The 13,034-nt window shown below is 39.9% G+C and overlaps 1 protein-coding gene across 2 annotated transcripts in view; it reads right to left on the bottom strand.

Annotated features, from left to right (window-relative positions):
* The window catches only part of CTNNA3 (catenin alpha 3), a 411,551-nt gene that overhangs the window by 167,269 nt on the left and 231,248 nt on the right, over positions 1-13,034 (bottom strand). For both annotated transcript variants that reach the window (XM_066324417.1, XM_066324416.1), the window contains exon 8: positions 4,247-4,327. In XM_066324417.1, coding sequence (XP_066180514.1) covers positions 4,247-4,327 — 81 coding nt within the window. The remainder of the gene's footprint in view (positions 1-4,246; positions 4,328-13,034) is intronic.

Here is a 13,034-nt window from a genome sequence, read left to right as displayed (position 1 = left end):
AGCACTGGGACATGACTTGAGAGGTTATTTTGCATGTCACCTACACATGAGAGCTGTTCTTTTAGATCATGCAGCACTACAACAAACATACCAACTGGAACACATGACATGCAACTTAATCATCAAATGCACTGAATTTCCCAATCCAGTATTTTTACAGTATATAGAAAAATACTGATTGGAACAGAAAAGGACACTAAATGTTTTAAAGCTCATCATGCTGTTGCCAAAGTACTGTTTTCACTGGGCGTTTTGTTCCAATGTATCTGTGTGAAAATTCAGTAGAAGTAAAGACTCCTACCACGAGAAAAATAGAAAAAAACACAATCTTTTTGATGCTGCTGTGTTTGTAAGCAAGGCAGTGACCACACACAGCAGAAAGAATAGTGGAGAACTCTGCTGATTATCAGACAAGATCCGGATATGAATTCCAGCACAGGCTTTTGGATAGCCTCTCCACCTAAAGTCAGCTCTCCTCGACTCACCAGAGGGACAGACATACCTCCTAAACAAACGCAGGCAATTTATGTTTGGAATGGTTTCTTTGTCTCCTAACCTACAGTAGCCTACCACATTAGGATACACTGTCTGGATACACTGTATGTTCTGCAAAGTAATTTACAAACACAGAGGCTCTGGGATTCCAACACAAAATTGGATTTCTTACATTCTCAGCTCTATTCAGGCTGGAATTAAAAAAAAAAAAAAAAAAAAAAGTTATTAGAAAGTCTCACTACTAGAAATAAAATACATTGAACCTCCAGTCCTGCCAAGTTATCTGCTAAGATTTCTCTGCTGTGAAGGCTCAGTTGACGAAAATGGATATTCGTGCCTGTTTAAAATTAGGCACACAAATGTGACTTTGAAGAGTCACAGTTTAAAAATTAAGATTTCACTTTACAAAAAACAACAACAAAAAGTGGTGAAACCATCATATGCATGGCTGATGACTCATTATGTCCAACAGGAATATTCCGGAGTTCTGTACAGCCCAGACTGCAGGACTTTCACAGCCTTGGCAAAGTATCACAATAACCCCAGTCACATTTGTGGTGAGCTTGAGATACCCAATTTCAAACCAGCAGCCCAAGTTTAGCTCTCACTGCATAATTCTTTGCTATAGCTTTTCACCAGTTTTCTTGGCTTAATTAACCTTTCACACAGAAATTATCATCACTATTTTGTTCTAAGAAATGCTCTGTCCTGCAATTATGCAGCAAATCGGATCTTCTTCAACAAAATCAAAGATAATGACATGTCTTTGCTGAAAACAAACAAGTTTGAAATTATGTTCCCGTTGAAGCTCTGCAAAGGAATACATGAAGCTGAGAGCTGCAGAGGTTGCCTTGTGTAGCATTAAACAACAAAGAAATACAGCACAGAAAAAGAAGGAATAATATCAGAAGCAGTATCTATTTCTTTTCATGCTAACTCTAACAAGCATTTCTTCCATGACTCAGTAATCTGTTTCTGATTCTGGCCACCTGTAGGGCAAAATGCTCAAAGCTAAGTAGCCAGAAGAGAGGCATATGAACAAAGGACAGCAGCAGCAGTGCCAGCATGCAATGCTAGGGAAGTTATTGTGCTATAATTAAACTTTTGCTCGTATTTTTAAGTCAAAGAGACACGATCAGAAGAGGGAAAGGAGGGAGAGGATGATGTCTGACACATTGTTTTCTTCTTAAGATGCAAGGTCTTACCCTTTGAGTAGACTGTTACAAAAGCATGGAGAATTTTCGTTTTGATATCGAAATGCATTAAAAAATAACACAGGAACACGTTGTTTTATAAAACATGGGGCATAAGGTTATCAAAAACATTGGAGGGTAGAGAAAAAAAATGCCAGCAGCTGTTTGGAACACTATTAAACATCAGTACTGATGAGCACAGAAAACCCTGTTTGCCTCTTGCCTTACCAGACTACCCTGGCAAAAGTCCAGGTCAAACCTCAGAGCAGTTGTTACTGAGGGATCTCCCTTTCCTGTTTCAAAGGGAGCCAGGAAGGCCAGCTCTCCTGTGTCCAGAAACAGTTACCCATGACAAAGAAGTTACACAGAAATATAAGACCATCACCAGGAATAACATCTATTAAAACAACTAACCAGCCAGAACTGCAGAACAACCACAGGAGAAACATCTGTGCAGTCCATTCAGGCTACACTGGGAAAGAGCTGGGAGGCAAGAACTGAGTGTGGTAATTTCCCATAGTTACAAATTGGAATAAATAAGGAATTCCTTCCTAAATATTCATACAGCTCTCCTCATCAATGACCCAGGTAAAACTGCACACAGAGAAATTACATGCCCATCTCCAGCACAATACAAGCAAAAATCAAAACAAAGCAGAACATTTAAAGTCCCTGCAAGTACTTGCCAAGGTCCTGAAACGAATGCAAGTAACTTCCCTTGAGAAGCCTGGAAGATTTTACAGCTCATAGAATACCCTGTTCTGGGGACAGCTTCTTTTGCCTTCAGTCTTACCAGACACAAGCCTTCCTTCCCTTTCCTTGCTGTGTTGTGCAAAGCTGTTCCAAAGGGGCCCATGGCAGAACCCACAGCCAGGCTGCTGACTGGGACAGCACCTCTCTGATGGTTTGGTTCATTGGGTACTACTGAGGAGATCTAAAAGTAATCGTTTGTAAGGTTTCATCTTTAACCCCAATTCTGCAGAGGCAGTCCCAGCCACGACTGAAAGCAGAGTCCACTGCACATCACAGCCCTGAATCCACTGAGAGTGCCTGATGCAACACCAGCAAAGGTACACAGTATCATTAAAAAATAAAGTATTATAAAAGCTGTAAGAGTAGAGCAAACAACAATTTTCATGTTTCTTGTAAAATTGCTGGGAGACAGAATAATGAATGTTTCCAAATGAAAGCAAATAAGCCCCTACTGTGGTATCTGCAGGCACAAAACTCACAATTTTACGTCTCCCAGGTCAGGAATTAGACATGCAGTAAGCACTCTTCCTAAAACAATTCTTACGCAATTCATATGTATGAACATAGAATTGGAAGAAACAGGTAAAATATTTCTCATAAACGCTTTCCAGTGGAAAAAATGTCAAGAAGCACAGAGCTGTTCTGGTAAGAAAAATTTACTGGTTCTAGATTGACTGTAAATTGGGCATGATGACGTTCAGCCGGAACATTTTCTAAAGGTTTACAGAAAGACGCAAATTGAATTAGTTAACAGCTTTTAACTACTGTAACAGAGTCAATAAAGTGTTTTAAGCTGGAGTTTAATTAATTCACGGAAAGAAATGAATGGAAGGGTTCCTAGACACACTGAGCTGGTGATTCAGGTCTCTGCACTGAACATATTTTGGACAGAATGTAAGCAGAAACTGAATAGCTACTTTAATGTAAACATTGTACTTATATGATATTCTTCTAATTTTTCAAGGCTTCCTCTGGCTGGTTATGGGAGCAGGAAGGAATTTATTCCTCATCTTGAAGCACAGGCTGACTTGCAAAACTGAACACAAAGCTGGGAAGGATGGTCTCCCACCAAGGAGTTGGCAAACATCCCAAGCTGGAGACAGACTGAAAGAGGCGTGCTCATGTTCTGTGTGGCTGTAAATTTTCATGCAGCTGGTTGGGGCAGCCTGGCTGAAAGAACTACTGACTTTCTAGGGGTTTTCTTTCCTAAAAGGGCACATGACACCCTTCCAGCATAATTTGCAGTTTTTCTCAAAGATATTTATTGCAGAGAAAGGGTGTAAACACAGCTGATGTCTACTGCAAACCTCCTGCCCTTCACTGAAGCTGTGAATTCTGGTCCATGTCTCGTGTTAGTTTTAGGACACTGGGTGTAAAATGGGGAGGTAGACTGTGGACTGGGCATTCCAAGGAGCCCCTTGTGTGGCAAGAGGTCTCACAGCTGTAAAGCCACACACATAGTGATTCAGTAGTTCCTTCAAGGTTCCAACAACCAGCAATAACTCTAGCTTATTGAAAATCAAACAAATCCTGATAGCCAGAGTAGATTACTGGTATATACCTACAGCAAATCTATTTAGACATGCAAACACACAGGTATATATACACCCAATATCATCTGGCGGGGTTTCCTCCCAGAGTTTTGAAAACTGCCATGTAAATATTCTGTGGAATGGTGCAATTGTCTTCAAGATATTTTTATTATGGGGAAAAAAAATCTTATTTTCAAAATGCATAAACTGAAAATAGCAAACTGGAAAAGAACCCCTCAAGACCTTTTTCTACCTTTCCCCCCAGGTGCTCACCTGTCTGCGGAGGTCTCTGGTCTTCTTGCACATACCATCTATGGCAACATTCAAGGCATTGCTTCTCTCTGCCTTGTCAGTCTGCAAGCAATGAGACAGAAAACATTCAGTGGTTGTCTGGGATCCCTCAGCAAACACAGTCTTTGTGTCCCCAGTGCATCAGAGCATTTGGTAAATCCTACATGCTGAAGGGTTTTTCAAATTTTTCCTTCATTTCAAGAGCCAGTACCACAATATTCACAGAATGCCAATTTGTGATGTTAAGCATAATTTGCTGAATCAAAATATATTCATTAGAAGCAGCATAGAGGAACAAAATAAACACATCTTAACTTCTGAATTGCTGTAATACTCCCAGTGTAATCAACAATATGAATAGAATTATGATGGTAGTGATGATGGTGGTGATGATGATGATTAATATTAGTAGTAACAACAACACTACTAATAATATTTACGGCAATCCATTACTACTGTATTCATGTGAAAAAATTATGCTCTCTCTCTACAAACAATGTATAAATTCAGGTGCCCACAATTCAGTTTGGTTATGCTTTTGTCTGCAGTGTTCATTATTTTCCTTCTGTAAAACAGAATTGGTGAGTTTCAAAATGTCCAAGATGTTGCAATGCAAACACTGTCCATGAAATGGCAATCTCTTCATTCTACAGCATCTAGAAGACTAAGTTCTTGAGATATTTGAAAGGTCTGAAGAGAATCAGTTTTACTTCCTAAACAAATTTAATTTTTTTTTTTATTTCCACCTATAAGTGCAGTGCTTCTATCACCGTTCCCTATTTGAAAAGTGTACTTCACACTTCCCTGGACCACTTAGCCTTTTTTCCCTACAACATTACCATAATACTTCTGTGCCTACTAGCTGGCTGGAATTGTTTTTCCCCTGTTAGTACTGAAACTATATGAAAACTCAAAAAGCCTGATGAACTTTGCCCAAAGCAAGCAATCACTGTTCACTACCTTGGAGCACTGCTCACTGCCCTGGTCTGAAGGAAAAGAACTGCAAATAGTGATGCTTTACACAAAGTCAGCACACATGACATTTACAGTACAAAGAACCAGACTCTCATAAATGCTAAGCAATAGCTATGTACACTGACCATGGTTCTTGGACTTCATTTACCAAACACCAGGAAGTCTCCATTATGGACATGACTGTCTCATTTTATAAATAACATTAAAATTAATATGAAAGCAGTAATATCTTGGGAAGCATCCAGGAGCATAAGCTTGTTATCTACACATCATACTTCAATCACAGTTCTTTCCTTGCTAAGAAACCTGTGCACAGGATAATATGCGTAATATTAAAACAAAGACTAGAGGTAGCAAGAAAACAACTCTTACATTAAAACTGAATGTGCAATGTCATAAATGCCTTGAAATGATTAGCACATTCTCTATCAACTGAATGGAAAAATTACTTTAAGAATTGAGCTTTTCTTTTCAGGGAGGTTTAGAAAATCTCCTATGACCTTCTATCTCCAAAACTGCCTACAGTCTTTGCAGGGAACAGATGATCAAAACCAGGTCTTGGAGAAAGGTCTGAACTTCACCTTAAAACCTCCAAGCAATCCCTGGAGGTGGATACTCATTTTTGTTCCACGACAATGCCATCACTTCCTGTACCAAGGCTTGCACAGGAACTAAAGTAAATAATGACTCCTCTATTATGCTTTGTAAGCTCTTGTCGACCTTGACAACAAAATGATCCCTTCTGAATGGCCAGGTAAACAGGGCCAGGAAAGCTCTGTGGGTACAAACTCAGCTTATGCCTATGCATTTTCAGACTATGAAAATGCACTGACATGTCCTTTCTAAGCTTTATATTTAAAGCCTATTTTTCTACAAAGGCAAAATCATTGTAAAATATTGGGATATTTTTCAAATTCTCTGGTAATCTGTAACTTCAAAGGTGGCCACTAATGATACATCTTGGTCTAAGCTAATCTAAATCTTTGAAGCAGCTAATATGAAATAGCCTCAGGCAGCAAGTGGCATAAAATATTGAACAGTGAACAAGTTAAAAATACTTTATTTTCAGATCCTTAACACGATAGTCAATGTCTAGAAAGCGAATCTTACTACTAGTGAAGTTATTCTTCACCTCGTTTTCCCCAAGAAATAAACACACCACAAGTGCACTGTAAACGCAGCTTCAGGCTGTAGATTATGGACAAGTCCAGACTGCAGGTAACCCCCTAACTGCAGACCCTCATTCTTCCCTAAAGAAATTTAAACATCAAAATCCCCACACTACTGTTTGGATAAACCCTACTTACAAAGACTTACGGACTTCTAAACCACGTGCAGTGTTTTCCAGTCAGGGGACACCTGGCTAACTGTCTCCTGTGGGAACACTCTCAGACATCAGTGGCCTGAAGTTGCCTTCTCCTGCTCCTGTGGGGTAAAGTCCATTGGCCCCAAGCACCTTGGGATCTGAGGTACTCCTGTGAGTATTCCCCTGCAGACCTCACCTCAGATCCCACCCTAACAGTCCCCACAGCTACACGAGATGATGATGGTCTTGAATAACCAAAAAAGAGCAGATGTAATGTCTTTAAAGTGTCTGTTGAAGTGCTGGCACAGGGAAACCAAAGGTGACCTGAACACCCTCACACTCAGCAGAGAGCAGCTGCCTCATCCCCAGTGATGGAAGCCACACGTCTGGAGTTGAAATACTCTGCATCTGCTTGGCAATTAAATCCTTCTGGTGACTGCTGTACTTCAAAACAGGCAAGCCTATCCTAAAACAGCTCCTTCTTGTACAGAGGGACTGAATGAGGAAAAGGGCTAGGAAAATTATACACATTATTCTGGGTCTGCATTTTAAAAATCAGGCAGCTGAGCCTTTCAGTTATCCTGCACTCACCTACTGTTTTTTCCTGTAAAATATATGGAATAATAGCTACATAGCTCCCTTATGAAGATCCTAGAAGCAATATCCAGTTCCTATTTCAATGCATTTTTAACATTCGAAACATTTTACAAGTACTAAGTCATAGCGCCATTAATATTTCACTGAGTGAAAGTAAGTATTTTTAATTAACACTGGGTAGCCTGAAGATAAATGCTGGCTACTGCAAATAATACAGGCCCATCTATTTCACACACTGGCAAACAACATTAATTGAATGTCTCAAAAACCACATGTGCAGAAAATCTTTGCTGCTGGATTTCCATTTAAACCGGGACACACGTAGGGGCAGATTCTCCGTCGAAACACACTTAGCCATTTTTACCAGCGGGGGACTGTGACATTCCCAGACCCTTCTGCACCCTGAGGCAAACAGGTGCCAACCATGATGTCTGCACAGCCTTGCAGGACTCAGAACAAGCCTCCAGCCAAGCCTCTGTGGGTACACACCAGCTGTTACCAGGGGCAACAAAGGCTGCAGGAATTCCTTAAGCTCCAGACTTTGTCCAGTTGATCCTAAACAAAGGACTATATAGATACTCCTGAAGGCCCACAAATGTTTACCTCATAGCTGCACTGATCAATAGATTAGATGGAAGATAAGGGCAGAACTACTTAAGAGATCATCTAATCTCTTCTAGTATTTAGGCTAATATTTCAACATTTAGAAGTCTATGGCCGGAAATGAAGCACAAGTTTTGTTTCACGGGATGCATCTGTTCCCAAATGGTCATTGCACAATCTTGGGAAGAATAAATAGAAAAAAAAATCCAATCTACTAGCATGATTTTCCCTGTTTATCCCACAATGACAGAATCGTTTGGGTTGGAAGGGATTTTAAAGTCCATCTCACTCCAAACCCCTGCCACAGGCAGGGACACCTTCTACTATCCCAGGTTGCTCCAAGCCCCATCCAGCCTGGCCTTGGGCACTTCCAAGGATCCAGGGGCTGACACAGCTTCTCTGGGCACCCTGTGCCAGGGCCTCACCACCCTCCTAGGGAACAATTTCTTCCCCATATCTGATCTAAACCTGCCCAATGTGAATTGTCTCCAGCACCTGTACCATGACTCTGTCATAAACAGCTTTTGCTATAGCTCTGGGTATCCAAGAAGAGTTTTAGTTAAAAAAAAAGACTAGCACATTTATCTAAATCAGTTCTCTATAGAAATATAAAAAAAAAAAAAATAAGCCAAGCTAAATGGTAAACACTGATCAATACTACAATAACTTAATAAATGTCAGCACTCTAATTAAATGACTGACTGTTTCAGCCTATGTGTTGACTGAAAATACTCCTACGCTCAGCAATTAGAGGGTCCTGTATGCTGCACTTTAATTAAAAAAACCCCAAAAAACAAATGCTCACACAACCCAGGTAGTTAAAACAAAGTCACAGCCTCTATAGAGACATCAAGAATTTTATGTCTTATTACAATTTAGCATGTAACATAAAATTATTTTATTTGCATATGGTTCTTCTTTTGATCTATAAGTCACTGCGAATTCTAATCAAAACCATAAGACTAAGAAAATTGTATAAAAAGCAATTTTACAATTTTTTGCATGATAAAACAATTTTGTAATTACTCGGGACATTTTCACACCTCAAATTTTTTTACAATTACAAGATTTTTTTTTTTTCCCCATACACAGCTTATGGAAACCCTGATCTTTCAAATCCTGTTGTGGAACTCAACAGAGTGAAGCCATCTACAAGCATCTGTCTCAAAAAAGCCCCACAGAAGCCCATAAGCCTTTATAAGGGAAGATCCAGTTCAATCCTGCTGAGGTCTTCGTTCACCCCAGCTGGTTCACAGCTGCCAGAATTAGTTAACGCCATGCTTCAGCCATCAGTAACTAAATAAAATTAATAGCACTTCCTACATTCTTTTCTAGGAGGGGACAAAGGATTTGTCACCTTGAAGGTGACGCACAGAGAAAAAAAATCCCAGCTGACTGTCTGGCTATGGGAGAAATGCCAAGTGTGGGACGGAACCTCCTTGTATTCCTTTGTACCAGTCTAGAAACCATTAGGTCATGGGATTTGTCCCCTAAATGCAGAATTCATTTAAATATTATTTTACCCTTCAAATTTTCAGCTTGTCCCTCAAAGTGCAACATCCATGTAAAAACCAAGATTACTTGTTTTTGGAGGTGCCACATCTGGTTGAATACAACAGAGCAAAACAATGACCTTCTCCAAACCTGCAGAACTCAGTGGACAAGCCTGTGTCAGGCTGGAACTCAGAAATGAACTGGTTGCTCACAGTTCTTCTCAAGTACGTCTCATGCTTTCAAACAAAATGTTTTGAAGACCTCTTGGTTCCCCATCCTGGAAGTGGATAGGGGTAACTCCTGGAGCACAAGCAACCTCACTGAAACATGGAACTACTGACATGCACGAACAATTATAACTCACAGCATTCACTGCCTGAGAAATCTCTTACATGAACATTTCAGAAGTTATTCAAGGAATCCTCTGACAAGGCAGTTAAGGCAGAACCTGACATTTCTGACATTTTTCCTTTGAAAAGGTAAAAGCTCCCAGGCCTTTTCACACAGCATTTCAAAGCCTATTTTTACTGTACATCAAAAGCCTGGAAAAGGAAATTAATTTAGAAGTACGTTTATTACCTTTCTATGGGCAACACAAATGAATAACCCACAAGTACTTTAAGTTGAAAATCACTACCTCCACTCAGTGACACAGATTCCTTACTCTAACACATCCACCCTGTGTGATTTTTTTTAAAGACACCTGGCTCAAGAAAACCTATTTCTGTGATAAACAGGGAAGAATATTTTTTAAAAAGGAGTATGGAAAATCATATGCAAGTGAGCAAATAAGGACTCTTTGATGTGGAACTGTTTCTCACTATAGACAGGGTTTTTTCCTCAACAGCTTCAATATGAGATTGTCATTTTCCTCCTCTTCAAGCCCTCATGGAATACTCCCTACGGATCTAATGCTGTGAGATGTGAAGTGCCTCATAAGAAATTAATTACCTCAACCTCCACTGCTACAGCTGGAGTACTAAGGGCTCTCCTTCCTATGTCAATTACCCTTTTCCAATCAATACACAGGAACAGCCAAGAATTTAAAGCCTCTCAGCACAACCCTTTTGCAGCATTCAGTTACTTATAGTTTGCAATACTGCAAAACAAATTTCAGATTTCATTCTAGATAAGCACACACCACACATCCTAAAAATCCCAGAATTTGGGATGCATAGCCCTTTAATTATTAGAAAAAACACAGGAACACTGAAATTTGTAGATCCAAATTAATGCTAAAATCTCAGAAAGAGTTATGTTGCTGGAATATGCACAGTACTACACATTTTAATCCACTCTCCAAAACACTGAGGATCAGTCAGCTGAAGGTGTGGAAGGTGGCCAGGTTGCCTCAAAGGACAGAGCTGGGATAATAAATACTCTTGAAAGTGACTGGGATTCAGTCATAAGAGAAGACAAGGAAATCAACACTGTTCTAAAATTTTGTGTCTTTCTGATATGTAAGACAAATATCTCCTTATAACAGTTTTTCTCCTTCTTTTTCACGTTGGGAATATTAGAAAAGTTCAGCGTGACTCCAAGGTGATCCTGAAAAAACACCTATATACTTCGCTAGTACTGATGTGGGGGGAAGTGTATGTGTCATAACCGGCATATTGCAGGGCAAATGCAACCATCACTTACTACTTCTAATGCAAAAACCAAATGCCACAGGCACTTCATATTTGAAATATGACAGCCTCAAAACTCGACAGAGAAACCTAAAAGGCCAGTAGTACTTTATTTTGGTTTGTATTTCAACTCCAGGCCTATCGGAAGAAGCAGCAGGGAGTAAAAACGACATTAAATTTCTTTTAATCAGATGTTACTGTCACTCAGATGATGCAGGAAGGAAAGGCAAACATGAGTAGAAATAGAGCAATACTATTGAACTGACAGCCAGAAGTATACTTGAGGCTAATCTGCCTTTTACTAAGAAGCAATTTTCTAAGTTTCTAGTACGGAAGTTTTTAATTGAATATCCATCTACCTTTCACCTAAATGTTCTGGCAGTTTTACAGCAGGAAAATAGAAAATTAGCTGAAGAAAATCTCATTCTACAGCAGCAGCATAAGACTTTCCTGTGATGAACTATCATATAAATTGCTTGGAGATTATATGCTGCAATAAGAAAAAGGAAGGGGATGGAGGGAGAAGAAAATTCAAAACAAAATACAGTAGAGTTGCTGAGACAGGCCTTCTCATTCAGATTGTTTACAAGTCTTAGCTGTACTCTAAATCTGAAAGTTATGGTTTTAAACAGCAGCCATAAATAAGGAAAAATGTCCAGCACCCAGCCATTCACATTCTGCCATACCTAGGGACAGACTGAGTTAGTACAGGTTCCAAAGGGGCACAGCAAAGGCACATCTGCATTTTTCAAGGAATCAAACACAAGCTTACTGTGGCTTTTGAAGCGGTATTTTAATGCACAATGTGCTACACAAATAGATTCCTGCAGACTTAAGAGGAGTGTAACAGCACTCAAATCAAACAGCAATACATATACATATAATATATATTTTAAAATATATAGGGCAACTAAAGAATTGTATTTCTAAAAAAAACCTTCCAAGTCTTCAAAGCCACTCCATGCCATCCAGTACTCTCACACTTTCTCCTTGTAATTCCACTGTATCAAAGATGGAGAGATAAGGAAGGTAGAAGAGGAAAATTAAGAAGTTGGCTGTGATGACACTATCATTGGTCTGGGTAAATCTCTGAGATACTGCTCACAATCACTCAGAACAGACGCGCTGTGATACTTCTTTTAGCAGGAAACCAGGAACACTTTTGTATCACATTGGATGGGGAATGAAGCTTGATTTCCCTGATTTTCACTCCCACATAACTTTAACATTTCTCTGGAGTTTCCCACAAGGAAGCAGCTTGAGATAAGTATGGGTGGACCCATGACAGAACCTGGCCCACAGACAGAAACCTTAGAAAACAGCTACTTATCCAAGACTTCAGCTCTGAACCAGGCAGAGCTCGGTAATTTCATATAACACAGACACTTGGTACGCGGCTCTGTTCAAAACTGTACTTCTAAATAAAAGTTCAATGCTGAAACCCCAAACAGACCAAAAAATGTCATTCCATTTAATTATGTATTAATTGTATTGGTTAATCCCATTCTAGTCCAGCGTAATTAATTTAATTTAACACCAGGCTGTGATGCAATGTGTGAATCTAGGAGGCACTTCAGCCTGTGCAGCGAATGAAAGCCCAGCTTTTAGGGAGAGGCGTAAGTTAAATTCTCAAATTTACAAATACTTCAAGCTGAACACTATCCTGCATCCTGTGTGTATAGTGAGTCCAGGCAGTGTGGATTCCTTTGATACTTGTCCAGTCTCTACAGAGGACTGTAAAGAGGGAGGAGCACAGGACGTTCACGGGATCACCACAGCAAATGCTAGTTGATGCCATCCCCTCATGGGTGAATTCAACCACTCCTGAACAAAACATAGCCCTCTTTACAGCGACACAAGGACACAGCCCCAAGGTGGTATTCCTAGAAGCTCATGACTAAACGTTTCAAATATTCAACTGTTATTTAAAATTCACTATTGTTAGCTAGAGAACACCTACTCTAGTTCAGAAAGTTTCTGTTGTTAGCACTTGTGGGGGGATGAACGCAAAGGAGATTGGTAGAAGAGCACTTGAATGATGCTTTTACACTGATGACTGCCAGAAAGGGGCCCTTGCAAAGCCATTTACTCAGCAGATGGATTTGAGAGTGAGAAATCAGTGCAACACTTGGGCCGTTGGATTAGAGCAGCACATGCTTGAAGA

Source organism: Sylvia atricapilla, chromosome 8 (genome assembly GCF_009819655.1).
Source record: "Sylvia atricapilla isolate bSylAtr1 chromosome 8, bSylAtr1.pri, whole genome shotgun sequence".
Classification (NCBI taxonomy): Eukaryota; Metazoa; Chordata; class Aves; order Passeriformes; family Sylviidae; genus Sylvia; species Sylvia atricapilla.
This window is presented reverse-complemented; position numbering and strand designations above follow the sequence as displayed.